At 50.0% G+C, this 24798-nt stretch overlaps 1 protein-coding gene across 1 annotated transcript in view; it reads right to left on the reverse strand.

The window, feature by feature from the left end:
- Nucleotides 1-24798, reverse strand: part of LOC147111526 (adhesion G protein-coupled receptor L4-like) — a gene marked incomplete at its 5' end in the record, with an annotated part of 80662 nt that overhangs the window by 37245 nt on the left and 18619 nt on the right. The window contains 2 exons of the mRNA XM_085998571.1: nucleotides 1357-1577; nucleotides 6683-6886. Of these exons, the coding sequence (XP_085854697.1) occupies nucleotides 1357-1577; nucleotides 6683-6886 (425 nt within the window). The remainder of the gene's footprint in view (nucleotides 1-1356; nucleotides 1578-6682; nucleotides 6887-24798) is intronic.

Consider the following 24798-nt stretch of genomic DNA (forward strand, 5'->3'; position numbering starts at 1 on the left):
AGCTTCCTGACATCGGTTGTAAGTTAGCCGTTCACCAGTCTCCGTCATCCTACAGCCTGTCTTAGTGTTCCATACCTGCAGCAGCCCGTTTTACACCCCAGCTAATTTTGTTTACATTGGAGTCAAAAGCCAATGCGTTATCGCCCTTTTTGTACTGCCACCCAAGATGACATTCCCCCCGCTATCTTACATACCTCCATATAATGTCATCTCGCGGTTGCTTCAAATCCATCTGTGCCACGGGACGCAAGTGATGAACAGTCGCAATTCTTAAAGACCTACACTGGCTTCCGGTCAGGCAATGCCTTGATTTTTAAAATTTTCATCCTTGTTTTCAGATCCCTCCCTGGTCTCGCCCCTCCCTATCTCTGTTTATCTCCTCCAGCCCCACAACCCTACAAGCGCATCCCTCACTTTCTTCGCCCCCACCATTGGCAGCCATGCCTTCAGCTGCCAAGGCCCTAAACTCTGGCATCCTCTCCCTAAACCTCTCCGCCTCTCCACCTCTCTCTCTCTCCTCCTTTAAGACCCTCTTAAAACCTATCTCTTTGAATAACCTTTTGGTCACCTAATATCCTAATATCAACAACAACAACAACTTGCATTTATATAGCACCTTTAACTTAGTAAAACGTCCCAAGGTGCTTCACAGAAGCGTTATCGAACATGAACTTGACACCGAGCCACATAAGGCAATATTAGGGCAGGTGACCAAAAGCTTGGCCAAAGTGGGAGGTTTTAAGGAGCATCTTAAAGGAGGAGAGAGAGGTAGAGAGGCGGATACCTCCTTATGTGGTTTGGTGTCAAATTTATGTTTGATAATCACACTTGTATTTTGCAAGTAGAAGCTGTAAAAAGTGAAATTTAGTTTAACATTTTGATTTTGAACTAGATCTCTAAAAACTCTAGTTAACAGAAGCTGTTGCCTGGGGCAGTTAACTGTCAGTCAGCTGCAAGTGTTTGTCTTGATTAGGTGCAAATCAACAGGAGCAGGGGCGCTGAGTCATCACTTGTAAATTGGGTCGGGCTCCTAATGTATAAAAGTAAATATTTCTGCAGAGCACAAGTAAGCAACTACATAGCATTTACAGCACAGAAACTGGCCATTCGGCACAACTGGTTCTATGCCAGTGTTTATGCTCCACATGAGCCTCCTCCCAACCCCTCTTCATCTCATCCTATCAGCATGTCCTTCTAGTCCTTTCTCCCTCATGTACTTATCTAGCTTCCCTTTAAATTCATTTATGTTTGATAATCGCTCCTGTGCAACGCCTTGGGAGGCTTTTCACTACGTTAAAGGCGCTATATAAATGCAAGTTGTTGTTGTTGTTGAGGCAACTCCTAATAAGTACTTACATTTTATCGGTGCCGTAATACTTGTAGCCAAGAATTGCCGAGATCCCCACGACAACAGATGGGCTGCCGTAGCCGAAGATGTAAAAATTTCTGTGCAGAAACCCTTTGTTGTAGATCACCCCGACGACTATCAGGTAAAGGTGGATGCCCTCGATGCACATCCAAGCAAAAGCAGCCAAGAAAAAGTAATGAAGCAGTCCGGCTACAATGGAACAGACGAGCTGCGGGGGGTGGGGTGTGGGGAAAGAAAAAAAGACACAAAGCATTTCTAGTGAAACGTCAATGTTGCTTTACAATATTAGCCACGAAATTGCTCCATTTGGTCAACACCTTTGAGAAGAATATTCTCATGATTTATTCGCGCCGTGTAAAAATACAATCTCGAACTCCCGCAGGGACACTGAATGGCACTCCAATGATGAATTATGCAACTGCAATGAAAATCTGACTTTACTTCTATCAGTTGTAAATGGGTTTTTTTAAAACATTTTTTTTTAGATATTGCGTTCATCAACTGGGGGATGTTAATGCCAGGGAACAGACTATTTCTTTTCCATTTCGGATTCCCCGCTGTCACCCTCAAGTGCTCCGATCAGGCACAGCAGTGTTAGATGGAGAGTGACGCCTCCTTCACCCTGACACCAACTAGGGGTCCTCGGCCCTCACTGCCAATGTGACCGTTTTTCACCACCCACCTCCTGGGGCCTCTCTGAGGGAGGTTGCCAATTTGCGGGATGATTTCATGATCCAGCACTCCCCGATGGGGAGAAATTTCACAGCGAGCGCAGGTCGAGGAATCGTAGGCCTAAAGCCTGGGGTTTTATTACCAATCTAAGCACAGTTTTTGTGCTACATCCACAGGTAATGGGGTTGAATTCGCCCAGATTGGCCCAATCTCATTTCACGTAGGACTCTTACAGCCAGCAGACAGAGAGGGCTTTCATTTCTTCGACAGCATCTCCCAAATCCATGACTACCACCACCTAGAGGGACAAGGCCAGCAGACGCATGGCAACACCATCACCTCCTAGTTCCTCTCCAAGTCACACACCATCCTGACTTGGACATATATCGCTGTTCATTCGCTGGTTCAAAATCCTGGAACTACCTCCCTAACAACACTGTGGGAGTACCGTCATCACATGGGCTGCAGCGGTTCAAGAAGGCAGCTCACCACCTTCTCATGGACGACTAGGGTGATGTAAGCAACTGCGTGAAGCAGCAAGTCTGAGCTGTGTTAACTGACCACAGCCTGGCGTTAGGGCAGGGCTTAACTTCACCTGGGTTAGGGAAGGGGAAAATCAGCCAATGTTCGTGCCCCTGATTGGCGACTAGTGACCCCCCCCCCCGCAAAAAGTGCCACAGGAGGACGCGAGGAATGGGCTCAGTTGTGAAGGCCTCCGTGGTGTAAGAGCCAACTCTTGCTGCTTGGGCTTCCACATGAAGAATGACCACTTGGACAAGGTTACAGGTGCTGTCTGGTGCCCGTGACATTGCACCCCAGTGTGGGAATGGATTTCAATCTGTACTGGCTGGGTGAAGAGCAGAGAGCGAAATTGGGTGAGGAGGGAGGGGGTAGTGGGGGTAAGGGGGGTGGAGGGCAGACAAGGTACACACACCTAGGATTACATAGGATATACGGCACAGAAACAGGCCATTCTGCCCAACCAGTCCATGACGGCGTTTATGCTCCACTCGAGCCTCCTCCTGTCTTTCCTCATCTAAATCTATCAGCATAACCCTCTATTCCCTTCTCCCTCATATGCTTATCTAGCCTCCCCTTAAATGCATCTATACTATTCGCTTCAAGCACTCCCTGTGGTAGTGAGTTCCACATTTTCACCACTCTCTGGGTAAAGAAGTTCCTTCTGAATTCCCTATTGGATTTCTGCGTGACTATTTTATATTGATGGCCTCTAGTTATGCTCTTCCCCACAAGTGGAAACATTCTCTCTGTATCCACTCTATCAAAAACTTTCATAATTTTAAAGACCTCTATTAGGTCACCCCTCAGCCTTCTTTTTTCAAGCGAAAAGAGACCCAGCCTGTTCATCCTTTCCTATTGGCCCAGAAATTCGGGTCTCCACGGGTGAGTACGCATGGGGTACTCACCCGTAAGCCCGATGGAAGTGCCGGTTTCCTGCGTGCACTGCGCATGCGCGGGAAACCGGCACTTCCGTTCCCCTGAAAGCAGGGGTTTAGAGGTCGAACGCGTGCGCGGGAGAGGCTGCGCGTGCGCATCGAACTTTGTTTTTTTTTACAGGTTTTCCCGGGAGGGTAAGTATCCACAAGTTAGACATTTAAAAAGCAGGCGTAAGGCCTGCTTTTTACAAGGTAAGTGGTGAATTAATTAAAATTAAAACATTTTTTCCACAGGTTTATTATTTTTAAATACTTTAAAGAAAGGTAAGTTTATTTTTAACCCCGTTAGAAAATAAAATTATTTTTTCAAAAATTAAAATTATTGTTTAAAATAGTTATTTCATGTAATTTATAGTTTACTAGCTGGAGTGCCCGGCGGTGCCGAGGGTTTTTTGAGGGCATGTTGTTGTTGGAAGAGAGAGAGAGAGAGAGACTGGGGGGAGAAGAGAGAGACTGGGGGGAGAAGAGAGAGACGGGGGGGAAGAGAGAGAGAGAGACTGCTGGATTTAGTTTGGGATTAGCCTGGAGAGAGAGGGGGGGAAGGAACGCCTCAGGCCTGGCCCGATCGACCCCTGCGAAGGAAGGAAGGAAGGAAGAAGGCGAGCTCTCCCTTCCTGTCCCACCCCCTCACTCTTTCCCTCCCTCCCCTCTCCCTCCCTGCCCCTCTCCTCACTCTCCCTCCCTTCCCCTCTCCCTCCCTCCCCCTCTCCTCTCCCTCCCTCCCCCTCTCCTCCCCCTCCCTCCCCCTCTCCCTCCCTCTCTCCCCCTCTCCCTCTCCTCTCCCTCCCTCCCCCTCTCCTCTCCCTCCCTCCCCCTTTCCTCTCCCTCACCCTCTCCTCTCCCTCCCCCTCTCTTCTCCCTCCCTCCCCCTCTACTCTCCCTCCCCCTCTCCTCTCCCTCCCTCCCACTCCTCTCCCTCCCCCCTCCTCTGCCTCCCTCTCTCATCTCCTCTCCCTCCCTCCTCTCCTCTCCCTCCCTCCCTCTCCTCTCCCTCCCTCCCCCTCTCCTCCCCCTCCCTCCCCCTCCTCTCCCTCCCTCTCTCCCCCCTCTCCTCTCCCTCCCTCCCCCCTCTCCTCTCCCTCCCTCCCTCTCTCCACTCCCTCCCTCCCCCCCTCTCCTCTCCCTCCCGCCCCCTCCGCGGATCAGCGCCTCAGGGCCGGCCGGTGCGCGGCCTAGCGCGTGAGGCCCGGCCGGACTCACCTTAGCTCAGGTCGCGCTCCAGGCCGACGTTGACGCGCGCGCTGACTCCCGCCCCACCAGCCTTTACTAAGATGGCGACGATGGCTACGCTTGGCTCAGTCCCGCGCCGCCAGCCTTTACCAAGATGGTACCAAGGAACGCCTCAGGCCTGGCCCGATCGACCCCTGCGAAGGAAGGAAGGAAGAAGGCGAGCTCTCCCTTCCTGTCCCACCCCCTCATCTTTCCCTCCCTCCCCTCTCCCTCCCTGCCCCTCTCCTCACTCTCCCTCCCTCCCCCTCTCCCTCCCTCCCCCTCTCCTCTCCCTCCCTCCCCCTCTCCTCTCCCTCCCTCCCCCTCTCCTCTCCCTCCCTCCCCCCTCCTCTCCCTCCCCCCTCCTCTCCCTCCCCCTCCTCTCCCTCCCTCTCCCTCCTCTCCTCTCCCTCCCTCCCCCTCTCCTCTCCCTCCCTCCCTCTCCTCTCCCTCCCTCCCCCCCTCCTCTCCCTCCCTCCCCCCCCCTCCTCTCCCTCCCTCCCCCTCCGTGGATCAGCGCCTCAGGGCCGGCCGGTGCGCGGCCTAGCGCGTGAGGCCCGGCCGGACTCACCTTAGCTCAGGTCGCGCTCCGGGCCGACGTTGACGCGCGCGCTGACTCCCGCCCTGACTCCCGCCCCACCAGCCTTTACTAAGATGGCGACGATGGCTACGCTTGGCTCAGTCCCGCGCCGCCAGCCTTTACCAAGGTGGCGGCGATCGCGGGGCGGGATGGGCGGTGCCTAGCTCGGGCGTGGCTGGCTAGGAGAGGCCGAGGCTTCGAGGCCTGCAGGTGGGGTAAGCCTCCAATGTTGCGGCGCCCGGCGGAGGTAGCGAGTCAAGAGGAAAAAAAGAGGGTGAAAGGTAGCGAAATTAATCAGCTTAGAAAAAATATTTACAAATTAACTTTTTTTAAAAACAATTTCCCCTCCACACACACAGAAAGTGGGAAAAATAAACACATAGAAAGTGGGAAAAATAAATCATTAGGAATCAAGATGGCGGCCACTCACCTCAGCTCAGAAGGATTAGGCCCGCCCACACACGCAATGAAACGCCCCCCATGATGCACTGATTAGTCAACCATCAGGTTAATCCCCTGTACGATTGGTCAACCATCACATCACTCAACGCTAATGAGCGGAATGTTGCCATTTTTTGAACCTTTTTTGTATACTGTCCAAACAATTTTTGTCTGACCAAAAAGTAAATATGCCTATTAGACTCCCCTAACGATAAGCTTTTGTTTGATATAACATATGTGTAGGTACGCTCTGTAACTTTTGATTGTATAGCCGGACAGACAGACAGAAAGACAGAAAGACAGACAGACAGAAAGACAAACAGACAGAAAGGCATATGTATAGATTTAAAAAATGTGATTTAAAAAAAAAATTATTTGAAGATTTAGTGATGTTTTGGGGCCCGTAGTATTTCTAAGTTTGACAGCACTTCCTGTCAGACTTATGAATGGAGCATTCCCTGCTCCGATTGGCTCCCCATGGCCCACGTGATCCCAGGGGACGCAACGAATGAACTGCATCCCTGGGATATGCAAGCACTGCGCGCCGGCAGCTGGAGCAGGTCCAGGATCGGAATCCCACGCGGGCCCACAGCTAAACGGCCGGCGCGCAAGGTAAGTGCAGGTCGGGGGCTTATACCCGCGGGAAGCCCCCAACCTGAATTTGTGGGCCGATATGCATACCCTCGCATTTCTGGTATCATCCTTGTAAATCTTCTCTGCACCCTCTCCAGTGCCTCTATATCCTTTTCATAATATGCTGACCAGACCTGTAACAATTCCCTTTCTGTGCCCTTTCCAGTCCGATATCTACCTCCATGAGTCAGCATCGAGAGGGCAGGAGAAGCAAAAACCATCTGGTGCTACAGACGGATGGGAGGTTGGGGACCCTGATTGGAATGATTTGAATGACCACTTGGAAATATCCTTGTGGGAGGTTTAATTTGCACTCCTTACCTTATTGCTGTTCATGTTAATCCCAATGAGAAACAGCAGCTCTGCGATAAACAGGCTGAAGCAGAGATTCTTGTGGATGGTCGTCCTTGTACTTTGAATCTCACTGAAGAAGCAGAAGGTAAAGATGCACATTGACAGGCAGATCAAGGACACGATAATTCCCAGCTGGGTGATCCGTTTCAGGATATTACTATGTAGGACATCCTGCAAGGGAGTAAGTGTCGCTAGCTGTAGCATTTTAACAGGTTCATTTTCTTTGTATAAAATGCACACGAGAAAAATAAATGCAGATTGGGTGCCCGCTTTGCGGAACACTTCTGTTCAGTCTGCTAGCGTGACCCCGAACTTCCGGTCGCCTGTCACTTTAAATCTCCGGACCACTCCCATTCTGACCTCTCTGTCCTTGGACTCCTACACTGTCCTAATGAAGCTCAACGCAAGTTGAAGGAACAGCACCTCATCTTTCTATTAGGCATTTTGCAACCTTCGGGACTCAACATTGAGTTTAATAATTTCAGATCATGACAACTGTCCCACTTTCTTTGGATGGCAGTTGTCGCTGCTATTCCCTTTTACGCCTCCTCTAGACCCATCTTTTGTTTCTTTACTTGCCCCATTACCATTGTGGCAGAACCACTGAATGACTCTGGCTAACAGTATATAATTCTCTTTAACGATGTTCTAACACCAGCCTAAACCTGTACCATTGTGTTAGGCATTACTGTGTTTTGTATATAGAGTTTGCATCTACGGGGCGCGGGAAAACGCAGGCAAACGTGATGACGTCACGTCGTAAACCACAGGGCTGCCCAGGCAGTCCTCGTGGCATCTCCGTTGAGTAAAGACCTGCTTAATTGTTCTCTTGTGTCGATCTCCGTTATTCGTTGGAATTCGTTAATTCCTACATTGGTGACCCCGTTTTTGTGAACGTTTTCACAAAAGAAGAGCACAGCATGGAAGCAAACGTCGTTTCGCTAAAGCTACCGCAGTTCTGGGAGCAGCAAGCGCCCGCGTGGTTTATTCAGCTCGAGGCCCAGTTCGCTCTGAGGAACATTGATGCAGATCAGACCAAGCACCTTTATGTGGTCTCCGCACTCGACAGCTCTACCTCCTCTCGGATCGTCAGCCTCCTCGAAAACCCCCCAACAGAGCGCAAGTATGAAACCCTGAAAGCGCGGTTACGGCAGGTTTTCGGGCTCACAAAATCGGAGCACGCCCGTCGATTACTCGCTGTGCCCGGGCTCGTGGACTCCAAGCCTTCAGAGTTGATAAGCCAAATGCTCACACTCCTGGGCTCAGAATGGGAATGTTTCCTATTCTGCGAGATTTTCCTCAGCCAACTGCCTGAACAGGTACAAGCTGCCCTGGCCAGATCTGAAATTGAAGACTGCGCAACACTCGCTGCGGAGGCTGACAAAATTTTCGCTGTAACTCAGCAGCACTGCGCCGCCACGAGGCACCCATCCCCCGCAGACACCGCCCCAGCTCATCAGCCTGCTTGGCTGTGTTTCTACCACGCGCAGTTCGGCGCGAAGGCGAAGCGTTGCCGCCCTCCCTGCAGTTTTCCCCCCAAAAACAAACAACAACTGACACTGCGACCACCGAGGAACGGGTCTAATGGGCACCTCGCGGCCGCGATGGCGATCGGCAACGCGGGAAAATTGCTGTTCATCACTGATACTCTCTCCGGTCGTCGTTTTCTGTGCGACACCGGAGCGCAGTGCAGCATTTTACCCGTGTCCGCCCTCGATGTGCAGACGGGGAATCACGGCCCCACCCTTGAAATGGCCAATGGCGGAACAATTCGGACCTTCAACAGACGGCGAGTGGAGGTGTGCCTCAGGGGGCAACGTTTTCACTGGCAGTTTGTTACGGCCAAAGTTTCCCAGCCCTTCCTCGGCGCGGATATCCTGTGCGCCAACAGCCTCCTGGTCGACGTTAGGAACCGGCGGCTGATCAACGCAGCAACTTTTAATTCACTTCCGTGTTACCGCAGTAACACTACGTCACGCACCGTCTCCTGTGCGTTCCCAACTCCTGGTGAGTTCACGCGCCTGCTCGGTGAATTCCCCGACCTGACAAGACCCACGTTCTCCTCCACAGCCATGAAACATGGTGTGGAACACCATATCACCACCAACGGCCTCCCGGTCTACGCGGGGGCCCGGTGCCTGGAACCTGGCAAGCTGGCGGTCGCAAAGGCGGAGTTCGCAACTATGGAATGGTTAGGGATTTATTCGCCTGTCGAATAGTCCCTGGTCTTCGCCCCTCCATATCGTCCCAAAGCCTGGCGGCTGATGGCGGCCATGCGGCGACTATTGACGCCTCAACGACGCCACCACTCCTGATCGGTAGCCGATCCCCCACATCCAGGATTTCTCTGCCCATTTGGCAGGGAACACCGTGTTCTCAAAAGTCGACCTCGTCCGGGGCTACCACCAGGTCCCAGTTCATCCACAAGACGTCCAAAAGACCGCAGTCATCACCCCATTCGGCCTCTTCGAGTTTTTACGAATGCCGTTTGGGTTAAAGAACGCCGCCCAGGCTTTCCAACGCCTGATGGACTCCGTGCTGTGGGACCTCAAGTTCCTCTTCGTCTACCTGGATGATATTCTAATTGCCAGTCCTACTAAGGAAGCACATACCTGTCACCTACACACGCTTTTTCAACGCCTCAGCCAACACGGCCTGATTATCAACCCGGCCAAGTGTCAGTTTGGCCTGCACCAAATTGACTTCCTGGGGCATCGCATCACCTCAGAGGGAGCGGTTCCTTTACCTTCGAAAGTAGAGGCAGTGACATCCTTTCCACGCCCGCAGAACATAAAGGCCCTGCAGGAATTCCTAGGCATGGTAAACTTTTACCACCATTTCGTGCCTAAGGCGGCACTACTCATGCAGCCCCTGTATGAGGCCCTCAAGGGCAAGACTGGCATGAACCCAGTAGACTGGACGGATGACATGGCCCGAGCGTTCGCCGACACCAAAAGCGCCTTAGCCAACGCGACTATGCTGGCGCACCCGCTGCCAGGAGCCACCATTGCCCTCACCACCGACGCGTTGGACTACGCAGTCGCCGACACCAAAAGTGCCTTAGCCAACGTGACTATGCTGGCGTACCCGCTGCCAGGAGCCACCATCGCCCTCGCCACCGACGTGTCGGACTACGCAGTCGGTGCCGTGCAACAGCAGTGGGTGAACGGGATGTGGCAGCCGTGGCATTCTTCAGCCGTCAACTACGGCAGAACGAGAGAGCATATAGCACGTTCGACCGGGAGTTGCTCGCCCTTTTTCTGGCCATCCGCCATTTTCGGTTCCTACTGGAAGGACGTCCTTTCACCGCCTTTGTGGACCATAAGCCACTAACCTTTGCAATGGCCAAGACCGCCAAACCATGGTCAGCCCGACAGCAGTGTCAACTGACCTACATATCCGAATTCACCACGGATATAGAGCACGTAGCCGGTAAGGACAACCTGGTGGCAGACTGCCTCTCCCGCGCGATCGTCAATACGGTTCATTTGGGCATCGACTACGCCCTCATGGCAGCGGACCAAGCCTCAGACCTGGAAGTCCAAGCTTACAGAATGGCCATCACTGGCCTCCAGTTGGCCGACGTCAAGTTCCATTCGGCAGGTACCACACTGTTGTGTGACGTCTCCGTACAGGATCCTCGCCCTGTCGTGCCGGTCGTCTTGCGCCGCAAAGTGTTCGACGCCATACATGGGTTGTCACACCCAGGAATGAAGGCCTCTCAGAAACTGATGTCAGTGAAATTTGTATGGCATGGCGTGCATAAAGATGTCCGTGACTGGGCTAACACCTGCGTGGTCTGCCAAAAGGCCAAGGTACAGCGCCACATCAAAGCTCCGTTGGCCACCTTCACAGTTCCGGAGCGACGTTTTGACCATGTCAATGTGGACCTGGTAGGACCACTCCCATCCTCCCATGGTTTTTCACACATCCTGACCATGGTTGACCGCACCACCAGATGGCCGGAGGCGGTCCCCCTGTCATCCACTACTTCGGTGGAAGTTGCCACGGCGTTCATTTCCTCCTGGATCTCCCGTTTCGGAGTGCCCGCAGATATTTCGTCAGACAGGGGACCGCAGTTTTCCCCCGAACTCTGGAATGCAGTGGCCCAAGGACTCGGTGTCAAATTACACTGCACCACAGCCTACCATACACAGGCGAATGGCCTCTGCGAATGCTTCCACCGGTCAATGAAAGCCGCCCTGAGGGCCAGCCTCCAGGACGCTGGATGGGCAGATAAGCTACCGTGGGTCCTGTTGGGCCTTCGCACGGTCCCCAAAGAAGACCTTCATTCTTCATCAGCGGAGCTTGTGTATGGTCAGCCGCTGCGAGTCCCAGGGGACTTCCTACCAACATTGACGGAGCCATGGCCCACGTCTGCCCAGCTTACTAGTCACCAAGAGGCGGCCAGATGTTTCACACCGGTGCCCACTTCGCACCACGGGCTGCAGAGGTCACACGTTCCCACAGAGCTTCACAAGGCTGAATACGTTTTTATTCGCCATGACGCACATAGGGATCCGCTCAAGGCCCCATATACCGGTCCCTTCCGCGTGTTGGAAGCAGGGGCCAAAACCTTCACGGTAGATGTCGGTGGTAAACCGGACCACATTTCGGTCGACCGCTTAAAGCCAGCACATTTAGACCTTGGCCGCCCCGTTGAGACAGCACAACCGCCGAGACGGGGTCGGCCACCCATCGTCATTACGGCAGACCAAGTGCGACCGCCCGCCAGACCGCCAGCCGCCCAGCAGTCTCCGCCTCGAGAGTACAGGAGTCGCGCTGACAGGCTCGTCAGACCCCCTCACCGTTTTGACTTTGTCCATTAAAGCGAATTCTGGGGGGGCGCATGTGGCAGAACCACTGAATGACTCTGGCTAACTGTATATAATTCTCTTTAACGATGTTCTAACACCAGCCTAAACCTGTACCATTGTGTTAGGCATTACTGTGTTTTGTATATAGAGTTTGCATGTACGGGGCGTGGCCCCTTTAAGAGCACGGGAAAACGCGGGCAAACACGATGACGTCAGGTCGTAAACCATGGGGCTGCCCAGGCAGTCCTCATGGCATCTCCGTTGAGTAAAGACCTGTTTAATTGTTCTCTTGTGTCGATCTCCGTTATTCGTTGGAATTCATTAATTCCTACATTGGTGACCCCGTTTTTGTGAACGTTTTCACAAAAGAAGAGCACAGCATGGAGGCAAACGTCGTTTCGCTGAAGCTACCGCAGTTCTGGGAGCAGCAAGCGCCCTCATGGTTTATTCAGGTCGAGGCCCAGTTCGCCCTGAGGAACATCGATGCGGATCAGACCAAGTACCTTTATGTGGTCTCTGCACTTGTCAGCTCGACTGCCTCTCGGATCGTCAGCCTCCTCGAAAAACCCCCAACGGAGCGCAAGTATAAAACCCTCAAAGCGCGGTAACTGCAGGTTTTCGGGCTCACAAAATCGGAGCGCGCCCGTCGATTACTCGCTATGCCCGGGCTCGGGGACTCCAAGCCTTCAGAATTGATGAGCCAAATGCTCACACTCCTGGGCTCAGAACGGGAATGTTTCCTATTCCGCGAGATTTTCCTCAGCCAACTGCCTGAACAGGTACAAGCTGCCCTGGCCAGATCTGAAATTGAAGACTGCGCAACACTCGCTGCGGAGGCTGGCAAAATTTTCGCTGTAACTCGGCAGCACTGCGCCGCCACGAGGCACCCATCCCCCGCAGATGCCGCCCCAGCTCGTCAGCCTGCTTGGCTGTGTTTCTACCACATGCAGTTCGGCGCGAAGGCGAAGTGTTGCCGCCCTCCCTGCAGTTTTCCCCCAAAAAACAAACAACAACTGACACTGCGACCACCGAGGAACGGGTCTAACGGGCACCCCGCGGCCGCGATGGCGATCGGCAATGCGGGAAAATTGCTGTTCATCACTGATACTCTCTCCGGTCATCGTTTTCTGTGCGACACTGGAGCGCAGTGCAGCATTTTACCCGCGTCCGCCCTCGAAGTGCAGACGGGGAATCACGGCCGCACCCTTGAAGCGGCCAATGGCGGAACAATTCAGACCTTCGGCAGACGGCGAGTGGAGGTGTGCCTCGGGGGGCAACGTTTTCACTGGCAGTTTGTTACGGCCAAAGTTTCCCAGCCCCTCCTTGGCGCGGATTTCCTGTGCGCCAACAGCCTCCTGGTCGACGTTAGGAACCGGCGGCTGATCAACGCAGCAACTTTTAATTCACTTCCGTGTTACCGCAGTAACATTACGTCACGCACCGTCTCCTGTGTGTTCCCGACTCCTGATGAGTTCGCTCGCCTGCGAATTCCCCGACCTGACAAGACCCACGTTCTCCTCCACAACCACGAAACATGGTGCGGAACACGGCATCACCACCAACGGCCCCCCTGTCTACACGCGGGCCCGGCGCCTGGAACCTAGCAAGCTGGGGGTTGCAAAGGCGGAGTTCGCAACCATGGAACAGTTAGGGATTATTCGCCGGTCGAATAGTCCCTGGTCTTCACCCCTCCATATCGTCCCGAAGCCTGGCGGCGGATGGCGACCATGCGGCGACTATCGACGCCACCACTCCTGATCGGTAGCCGATCCCCCACATCCAGGATTTCTCTGCCCATTTGGCAGGGAACACCGTGTTCTCAAAAGTCGACCTCGTCCGGGGCTACCACCAGGTCCCAGTTCATCCACAAGACATCCAGAAGACCACAGTCTCACCCCATTCGGCCTCTTCGAGTTTTTACGAATGCCGTTTGGGTTAAAGAACGCCGCCCAGGCTTTCCAACGCCTGATGGACTCCGTTTTGCGGGACCTCAAGTTCCTCTTCTTCTACCTGGATGATATTCTAATTGCCAGTCCTACTAAAATGAACATACCTGTCAGCTACGCACCCTTTTTCGACGCCTCAGCCAACACGGCCTGATTATCAACCCGGCCAAGTGTCAGTTTGGCCTGCACCAAATTGAATTCCTGGGGCATCGCATCACCTCAGAGGGAACGGTTCCTTTACCTTCGAAAGTAGAGGCGGTGACATCCTTTCCACGTCTGCAGAACATAAAGGCCCTGCAGGAATTCCTAGGCATGGTAAGCTTTTACCACCATTTCGTGCCTAAGGCGGCACTACTCATGCAGCCCCTTTACGAGGCCCTCAAGGGCAAGACTGGCAAGAACCCGGTAGACTGGACGGATGACATGGCCCGAGCATTCGCCGACACCAAAAGTGCCTTAGCCAACGCGACTATGCTGGCGTACCCGCTGCCAGGAGCCACCATCGCCCTCACCACCGACGTGTCGGACTACGCAGTCGGTGCCGTGCAACAGCAGTGGGTGAACGGGATGTGGCAGCCGTGGCATTCTTCAGCCGTCAACTGCGGCAGAATGAGAGAGCATATAGCACGTTCGACCGGGAGTTGCTCGCCCTTTTTCTGGCCATCCGCCATTTTCAGTTCCTACTGGAAGGACGTCCTTTCACCGCCTTTGTGGACCATAAGCCGCTAACCTTTGCAATGGCCAAGACCGCCGAACCGTGGTCAGCCCGACAGCAGCGTCAACTGACCTACATATCCGAATTCACCATGGATATACAGCACGTGCCGGTAAGGACAACCTGGTGGCAGACTGCCTCTCCCGCGTGATCGTCAATACGGTTCATTTGGGCATTGACTACGCCCTCATGGCAGCGGACCAAGCCTCAGACCCGGAAGTCCAAGCTTACAGAACGGCCATCACTGGCCTCCAGTTGGCTGACGTCAAGTTCCATTCGGCAGGTACCATGCTGTTGTGTGATGTCTCTGTACAGGATCCTCGCCCTGTCGTGCCGGTCGTCTGGCACTGCAAAGTGTTCGACGCCATACATGGGTTGTCACACCCAGGAATGAAGGCCTCTCAGAAACAGATGTCAGCGAAATTTGTATGGCATGGCATGCATAAAGATGTCCGCGACTGGGCTAACACCTGCATGGTCTGCCAAAAGGCCAAGGTACAGCGCCAAATCAAAGCTCCGTTGGCCACCTTCACAGTTCCGGAGCGACGTTTTGACCATGAGTGCTGTGGCATTGAGTGCTGCTAGAGTTTGGGAAGTGGGAGAAAAGTCATTTAAGTGTATTTTGTGAATTTTAGTGTGTTAAAAAGTTAATTATTTGAAGTGAGTTTAATTTTTTAAGTGTATATTAAACTGCTCGGGAGTTTAAACCGGAAGTAGAATCTGGGTATAAAAGGGGCGGGACTAGTGCTGTTGCACAGAGTGCTGTGGCATTGAGTGCTGCTAGAGGTTGGGAAGTGGGAGAGTTCGGGCAAGTGGGAGGTGAGGGTGTGTTTTTTGCTCTGTTTTGTTCCCCACTCCCAGGCTTAGACAGCACTGCAGAAGAGGAGCAGCGAGACGAGTCAACCAAACAGGCCCCACACACAGTATTCAAGGAGGAGGTTGGTGATCAGCTGGTTGGTTGGTTTTCTTCCTTCTCTTTTATACCTTTAAGTTGGTAAGTCCTATTGAATAGTGGTGTAATACTATCATCTATATCGGGGCAGAGGGTCTTCATAACTAATAATAAGAAATGTAATTAATTACATAGATATGGGTGAACAGGTGATGTGTCACTGTTGCGAAATGTGGGAGCTGGTGGACCCCATTGAGGCTCACGGTGATTACATTTGCGATAAGTGTTTGCTGCTAGAGGAACTCAAGCTCCATGTTAAAGAGCTTGAGACCGAGCTTCAGACACTGCGACACATCAGGGAGGGGGAGAAGTTCCTGGACTCTATGTTTCAGGAGGTGGTCACACCTATGAAATTAATTAATGCAGATGTAGTCCATGGTCAGGGACAGGACGGTGTGACTACGAGTGAGGCAGGTACAGGGATCCAGGAGGTAGTGTTGAAGGAGCCTCAGCCCTTGCTCTTGTCAAGCAGGATCGAGGTTCTTACTCCCGGTGAGGCCGGGAGCGGGGACTGCAGGGAGGATGAGAAACCTGGCCACAGCACCGTGGTACAGGGGGCCATTCAAGTGGAGGGAGTAAAAAGAAATGTTGTAGTGGTAGGGGATAGTATCATTAGGGGGATAGATAGGGTTCTCTGCAGTCAAGAGCGGGAGTCCCGAAGGCTGTGTTGCCTGCCCGGTGCCAGGGTTAAGGACATCTCTTCTGGGCTGGAAAGAAACTTGGAGTGGGAGGGGGAGGATCCAGTTGTCGTGGTCCATGTTGGTACAAACGACGTAGATAGGACAAGGAAGACGGTTCTGTTAAAGGAGTATGAGCAGCTAGGGGTCAAATTAAAAAACAGAACATCAAGGGTAATAATCTCTGGGTTATTACCTGAGCCACGAGCGAATTTGGCTAGGATAAATAAAATTAAAGAGTTAAATGCGTGGCTCAAAGACTGGTGTGGGAGAAATGGGTTTTGCTTCTTGGGACACTGGCACCAGTACTGGGACAGGAGGGAGCTGTTCCGTTGGGACGGACTCCACTTGGCCAGTGCTGGGACTAGAGTCCTGGCGAATTATATAACTAGGGCTGTAGAGAGGGCTTTAAACTAATTAGTGGGGGGGGAGGTTTCTAGGGAGCAAATAATAGAAATGACAACGGAGAAGGTCATAGACTTAGGTAGCAGTGGGGGAATTAAAAAACAGAACGTGTCAGGAAGGGACAGAAGCTATGGAGTAAAAGGTAAAGTACTAAAAGGGGAAAAAACAGAAACTAAGTGTCACAAAACATATTTGAAAGTTCTTTATCTGAATTCACGTAGCATTCGTAATAAAATGAATGAGTTAACGGCACAAATAACTACATATGGGTATGATCTTGTGGCCATTAGAGAAACATGGCTGCAGGGTGACCATGACTGGGAAGTAAACATACCAGGTTATTTAACAATCAGGAAGGACAGGCAGGAAGGGAGGGGAGGTGGGGTGGCTATGTTAATAAAGGAAGGAATCACTATAATACAGAGAAATGATATTGGGTCAAAGGGGCAGGATAGTGAAACCGTTTGGGTGGAGATAAGGAATAATAAGGGGAAAAAAACTCTAGTGGGCGTAGTCTATATGCCTCCGAACAGTTGCAACTCTGTTGGACGGAGTATTAATCAGGAAATAGTTGAGGTTTGTAATAAGGGAACAGCTATAATTATGGGGGATTTTAACTATCATATTAACTGGACAAATCAAATTGGGCAGAGCAGCCTTGAGGATGAGTTCATTGAGTGTATTAGGGATGGGTTTCTTGAGCAGTATGTAACTGAACCGACCAGGGGGCAAGCAACCTTAGATTTGGTCCTGTGTAATGAGACAGGATTAATTAAAAATGTCCTAGTAAAGGATCCCCTTGGAATGAGTGACCATAAAATGGTTGAATTCCATATTCAATTAGAGGGTGAGAAGGTTGGATCTCAAACAAGCGTGCTGAGCTTGAATAAAGGAGACTATGAAGGTATGAGAGCGGAATTGATTAGAGTGGACTGGGAAAATAGATTAAAGGGTAAGACGGTACATGATCAGTGGTGTACATTTAAGGAGTTATTTTACAACTTCCAAAAAATATATATTCCACTGAGGAAAAAAGGGTTTAAAAGAAAAGATAGCCATCCGTGGCTAAGTAAAGTAATTAAGGATAGTATCCGACTAAAAACAAGGGCATATAAGGTAGCCAAATCTAGTGGGAGGATAGAAGATTGGGAAGTCTTTAAAAGACAGCAAAAAATAACTAAAAGATTGATTAAGAAAGGGAAGATAGATTATGAAAGTAAATTAGCAAAAAATATAAAAACAGATAGCAAAAGTTTCTATAGTTATATAAAAAGAAAAAGGGTGGCTAAAGTAAATGTTGGTCCCTTAGAGGATGAGACCAGGAAATTAATGGTGGGAAACATGGAGATGGCAAAAACGCTGAACAAATATTTTGTATCAGTCTTTACGGTAGAGGACACTAAGAATATCCCAACACTGGACAAACAGGGGGCTCTAGGGGGAGAGGAGCTAAATACGATTAAAATCACTAAGGAAGTGGTACTTGGTAAAATAATGGGACTCAAGGCGGATAATTCCCCTGGACCTGATGGCTTACATCCTAGGGTCTTGAGGGAAGTGGCGTTAGGGATTCTGGATGCATTGGTAATAATTTTCCAAAACTCCCTGGACTCAGCAAAGGTCCCGGTAGATTGGAAAACTGCTAATGTAACACCCTTATTTAAAAAGGGTAGTAGGCAGAAGGCTGGAAACTATAGACCTGTTAGCCTAACATCTGTGGTTGGTAAAATGTTAGAGACCATTATTAAGGAGACAGTAACAGGACATTTGGATAAACATAATTTAATAGGACAAAGTTAGCATGGTTTCATGAAGGGAAAGTCATGTTTGACAAATTTGCTTGAGTTCTTTGAGGAAGTAACATACAGGGTGGATAAAGGGGAACCAGTGGACGTAGTGTATTTAGACTTCCAAAAGGCATTTGACAAGGTGCCACACAAAAGATTATTGCTCAAGATAAAAAATCACGGGATTGGGGGTAATATTCTGGCGTGGGTGGAGGATTGGCTCTCTAACAGAAAGCAGAGAGTTGGGATAAATGGTTCGTTCTCAGACTGGCAATCAGTAACTAGTGGTGTTCCGTAGGGGTCAGTGCTGGGTCCCCAACTCTTTACAATCTATATTAACGATTTGGAGGAGGGGACCGAGTGTAACATATCAAAGTTTGCAGATGATACAAAGATGGGAGGGAAAGTAGTGAGTGAGGAGGACATAAAAAACCTGCAAAGGGACATAGACAGGCTAAGTAAGTGGGCAGAGATTTGGCAGATGGAATGCAATACTGGAAAGTGTGAGGTTATGCACTTTGGCAGGAAAAGTCATAGAGCAAGTTATTATCTTAATGGCAAGAAACTGGAAAGTACTGTAGTACAAAGGGATCTGGGGGTCCTGGTGAACGAAACTCAAAAAGTTAGTATGCAGGTGCATCAAGTGATCAAGAAGGCCAATGGAATGTTGGCTTTTATTGCTAGGGGGATAGAATATAAAAACAGGGAGGTATTGCTGCCGTTGTACAAGGTATTGGTGAGGCCGCACCTGGAATACTGCATACAGTTTTGGTGTCCATACTTAAGAAAATACATACTTGCGCACGAGTCAGTACAAAGAAGGTTCACTCGGTTAATCCCGGGGATGACGGGGTGGTCATATGAGGAGAGGTTGAGTAGATTGGGGCTCTACTCATTGGAGTTCAGAAGAATGAGAGGCGATCTTATTGAAACATATAAGATTGTGAAGGGGCTTCATCGGGTGGATGCGGTGAGGATGTTCCCAATGATGGGTGAAACTAGAACTAGGGGGCATAATCTTAAAATAAGGGGCTGCTCTTTCAAAACTGAGATGAGGAGAAACTTCTTCACTCAGAGTGTAGTAGGTTTGTGGAATTTGCTGCCCCAGAGAGCTGTGGAAGCTACATCATTAAATAAATTTAAAACAGAAATAGATAGTTTCCTAGAAGTAAAGGGAATTAGGGGTTACGGGGAGCGGGCAGGAAATTGGACATGAGTCTAGGTTCGGAATGGTCATGGCCCTGTGGGTAGTGGAGTGGGCCCAGGGGCCATGTAGCCTGGTTCTGCTCCTACTTCTTGTGTTCTAATTCTGTGTTAGATTTCAGGAGATGGTTTTATTCCTGTTCCTGGCTGGGGTGGAGATCGCCTTTACAGAAGGTAAGTACTGTAGAAAATATAGGGACAGAGTGATCTCCTGGACGAGTTTTGATCGCCTAGATGGGTCGGAGAGGAATTTCCCAGATTTTTTCTCCCAAATTGGCAATTGGGTTTTTTATCTAGTTTCTCGCCTCTCCCGGGAGATCACATGGGTTCGGGTGGATGGAGAGTGATAGAAGATTTGAGGTTAGGATCAGATCAGCCATGATCTTATTGAATGGTGGAGCAGGCTCGAGGGGCCGATTGGCCTAATCCTGCTCCTATTTCTTATGTTCTTATGTTCTTATGTAAACCGGACCACACTTCAGTCGACCGCTTAAAGCCAGCACATTTAGACTTCGACCGCCCCGTCGAGACAGCACAACCACCGAGACGGGGTCGGCCACCCATCGTCATTACGGCAGACCAAGTGTGACCGCCCGCCAGACCGCCAGCCGCCCAGCAGCCTCCGCCGCCTCGAGAGTACAGGAGTCGTTCTGACAGGCTCGTCAGACCCCCTCACCATTTGACTTTGTCCGTTACAGCAAATTCTGGGGGGGCGCACGTGGCAGAACCACTGAATGACTCTGGCTAACTGTATATAATTCTCTTTAACGATGTTCTAACACCAGCCTAAACCTGTACCATTGCGTTAGGCATTACTGTGTTTTGTATATAGAGTTTGCATGTACGGGGCATGGCCCCTTTAAGAGCACGGGAAAACGCGGGCAAATGCGATGACGTCATGTCGTAAACCACGGGGCTGCCCAGGCAGTCCTCGTGGCATCTGCGTTGAGTAAAGACCTGTTTAATTGTTCTCTTGTGTCGATCTCCGTTATTAGTTGGAATTCGTTAATTTCTACACCATCTCCTTTCACCTTGCACCATCATCCCTTTGGTCATTTAATCACTCCTGTCTTCCACCCTATCACAGACCTTCCCTTTTGTTCTTTCCTCCCCTCCTCCCTTTCCCTGCCCCTGCACCTGCTTCAAACCTGTTACATCGCTAACATTTTCCAGATCTGACGAAAGGTCATCGACCTGAAACATTAACTCTGTTTCTCTCTCCACATCTGCTGAGTATTTCCAGCATTTTCTGTTTTAATTTCGGATTTCCAGCATCCGCAGTATTTTACTTTTGTAGATTGAAACATATTCTACTTCTCCCTTTCCCAGCCGAGCAGACAACTGATTTTCCCCTCAACTTCCTCTTCCTCTTGCTCGCCGTCTATCTGGTGCCAAGGGCTGTGCCCTCATAATGTTGAGGTTGTGCAGCATGCAGCAGAGCACCACGAATCATGACAGCTGCTCTGCCGAGTAATGCAGGGCTCCTCCAGATCGTTCCAGGCAGCAGAAGCGTTGTTTCAGCACGCCAAAGGTTTGCTCTATCACATTTCGTGTGACAGCATGGCTTTCATTGTATGCATGCTGCCCACATGTGTGTGGGTTGCGCATCAGACTCATGAGCCATGTCAGCTGGTCAGTGGAAAGCCGAGTGCAAAGGGTAATTTATTTATAACTAGCAGGGGAGCCCCACGGTGCGAGGGCAATTTTGGGCTGCGCGGTCTCCTTGCCCCTGTCTATCCCCCCTCTGGGGCCTGGTCGATGTGTGGGCCGGAAGCCTGGGACTGGATTTGGGCTGTCAGCAGTTGGAGAAGCCTAGGCCCATTTTGAATTGTTTTTTAACCTAAACATTTCTAGCTTTTAATACCTTCAAAGATGAAAGTTAAAGTGCTTATAAAACATTTTTGGTAAATGTTATTTTAAAAAAAAAAGAAACTGACTTGGATTACGAAAGTTTTGAGCTGCCCTGGCTGATGTATAATGGCTGACAGACCCCTGAGATGAAAACGATTAGTCCGGCCCACACACACACCGATTGGTCAATCATCAGGTGACTGAACACAGACAAACGGAACGAACCGCTTTTATATATAGATAGATGTACAGTGGAGCCTCCACTCTCTGCCATGATGTAGGGGAACTCACCCGGTGGACAATGAAATTGCTAGATAATTGAGAGGCTCCAAAGTTTGCTCTCACACATATCGTAAAGCAATTTCCTCACCACAGGACTGAAGGGAAGTACAATGCACACAGTATAAGTTGAATTTGATGTTTCTTTGTATGTCAGGTTGATTTATGTCAGTCAGAATCATGACACAGAAGGAGGCCATTCGGCCCATAGCGCCTGTGCCGGCTCTTTGAAAAAGCTATCCAATTATTTCCACTCCCCTGCTATTTCCCCATTACCCTGCAAATTTTTCCTTTTCGAGTACATATCCAATTGCCTTTTGAAAGTTACTACTGAAACTGCTCCCACCACCCTTTCAGGCAGTGCATTCCAGATCACTACAACTCACTGCCTAGTATACAAGTATGCATGTTTGCTCAGTGTTCTCCACCACTGAATAGCCCACTGACACTGATCATGCAGGGGATAAAACACATCGGAAAAGACTTGAACGAGACACCTGGCACACAGTGAATCCCATCCCACCAGGGACCTTCAGGAGAGCAAGAGCAAAAATATAATGGGGAAAAAAAACCTGCACTTCAGCTATCCAACAATGATCTGATCTCTTCAGTTGTTTCCCAGTAACGGGAGTCTTGTTAAACTGGTAGTAACGTCGAACCTAACCATCAGTATGTTAGAAAAGATTTAAATCAGCGTTTCATATTATCTCAACTATCAGTGTCAAGCAAACTATCTAGTTGATTATTCTCAACAACAATTCTGGATCGAAGAAGCAGAGATTGACTTGGGTGAGACATGTTCTGGAATTTGAGGCTAGAACAGTGTCAGCCATGGCTCAGTGGGTAGCACTCTCGTCTCTGAGGCAGAAGGTTGTGGGTTCATAGTCCCGCTCCAAGAGACTTGAGTGTTAAATCTAGCCAGCCACGCCAATCCCGAATTGAGGGAGTGCTACACTGTCGGAGGTAGTGCCCTTGAATTTGCGGTCGGAGGCTTCCCGTGGGGAAATGCCTCCAATCTGCAAATAAAATGCCCGCGTACCTGGTGGTCTGGGAGGTATGGAGACTCGTGCTCCTGGGCCTCTCCGGATTCCCACGTATTCCAGGGGCACTTGCGAGCCATCAGTGCCCCTGGGATACATGGGTACCCAGAGAGAGGCCCAGGAGCATGAGTCGCCGGACCACCAGGGGCGCAGATGGTTCGCAAGTGCCCCTGGGATCACGTGGGCCAGCCCAACCAATAAAAGAAGGGGATCCCCATTCATATTTATGGGGATTCTGTATGTACAGAAACCCCATAAGCATGAATGGGAACACCCAAAAAATACACCTAGACATCAAATTTTAAAATTAATTAAAATGCCATTTAATTAAATATTCAAAACAAAAATAAATTTACATGTTTTAAAGGAACTAAAAATAAACTTACCTTATTGTACTGGTTTTTTAATGTATAAATGATTGATAAAAAAATTTATGTTTTTTTAAACTCTTACGCTGGTAAAAGCAGGCCCTACGCCTGTTTTTACCAGGTGTACAAATTTCACGGGCATTCGCTGGGCAGAAGTTGGGCAAATAGCCCAACTCTCCGCCCACGGGTGCCCTTTTCCCAGGGGTGCATTGGATCTGTCGCAAGTTCCGGGTTTTCCCGCACGGGCTTAGCACCTGATACGCACCCGTAGGGGCCACAAATTACGGGCCATTGCCTTTTGGATGGGACTTTAAACTGAGGCCCCATCTACCCTCTCAGGAAATGAGCACTCTCCTATCAAGCTCAATGAGTTGAATGCATATGAGAGACCAGTAAGAAAGACTTGCATTTATATAGCGCCTTTCACGGCTTCAGGATGTCCCAAAGCACTTTACAGCCAATGAAGTACTTTTAAAGTGTAGTCACTGTTGCAATGTAGAGAAAAATGGCAGCCAATTCACGCACAGCAAGATCAATATGATAATGACCAGAATTTTTTTTAGTGATGTTGGTTAATGGATAAATATTTGCCAGATAACCAGGGAGAACTCCCCTGCCTTATTCAAATTAGTGCCACAGAATCATTTACGTCTACCTGAGAGGGAAGATGGGGCCTTGGTTTAATGTCTCATCCGAGAGATGGCACCTCCGAGAGTGCGGCAATCCCTCACTACGGCAGTGGTGTGTCGGGCTAGAGTTTGTGCTCAGGTGTCTGGAGTGGGACCTGAACCCACAACCTTCTGACTCAGAGGCTTCTACTGAGCCATGGCTGACACTGTAATATGTTAAAGTTGCTGTCCATGTATATGAAATCATTTCTTGTTCTTTGCACTTCAGCTCGTCAAAGGCATAACAACTGTAAATGTCTTCTATAAACCTATAAAATTCTGTCAGGCCTGGACAGACTAGATGCAGGAAGGGTGTTTCTGATGGCCGGGGAGTCCAGAACCAGTGGTCATAGTCTAAGGATAAGGGGTAAGCCATTTAGGACTGAAATGAGGAGGAATTTCTTCACCCAGAGAGTGGTGAACCTGTGGAATTCTCTGCCACAGAGGGCGGTGGAGGCCAGTTAATTAAATATATTCAAGAAGGAGTTGGATATATTTCTTGAGGCTAAAGGGATCAAGGGATATGGGGAGAAGGCAGGGACAGGGTACTGAATTTGGATGATCAGCCATGATCTCACTGAATGGCGGAGCAGGCTCGAAGGGCCGAATGGCCTACTCCTGCTCCTATCTTCTATGTTCTATGTTTCTATGACTTGCGGAAGCTCATGACAGATAAGAACGGGAGAATTTTTAGCAACAGGAAGTGACCATTATAAGCCAAACACAGGAACAAGGAAAATATGTAGGGACAGTCGTACTCCATCTCACCAGTCCTGGAATCATGAAATCCCATACACTACTATATATCTCTTCAGTCACTTTCACTGAATTTGTAATCATTTTCCAAATACTTTGGAAATGGGAATTTTGGGAATGGGAACTGAAGGGTGGGAAATATTACACCCTGATCAAGAAAGAGGGAAAGATAAAGTTTATCATGAGATAAAGAGAGGTAAGTTAGAAGGAATGGTTCCACACCGAGGGTTATTAAAACACACAATGCTTTGCCACAAGTGGCTATTGAGGAAGAGACTATATCATCATGCATAAGGTAATTGGACGAGTATTTGAAAAGGAAGAATATAAAAGGATACAGGGAAAGGCAGGGAAATGGGGTTAGAGTAAGCAGCTGCAGTTGAAGAACTAGTACCAGCACAGGCACGATGGGCCTAATGGCCTCCTTCTGCGCTGTAATTTATGATTCTACAAACCAAGAACAAACCATCATTTTTTTCAGACATCAATCCACCTACTCACCTCCTCCCCATCTCCCTCACTCCCTTCTCCGTCTAGAAATGCGTTCAATTGTGCCGTAACCCATTGATACGGTTCGCCTCACTCTTCTTTCTGGTTAATTATTCCAGAACCCCATTAG

Source organism: Somniosus microcephalus, chromosome 10 (assembly GCF_052327205.1).
Source record: "Somniosus microcephalus isolate GS21.2 chromosome 10, FLI_Smic_1.0, whole genome shotgun sequence".
Classification (NCBI taxonomy): domain Eukaryota; kingdom Metazoa; phylum Chordata; class Chondrichthyes; order Squaliformes; family Somniosidae; genus Somniosus; species Somniosus microcephalus.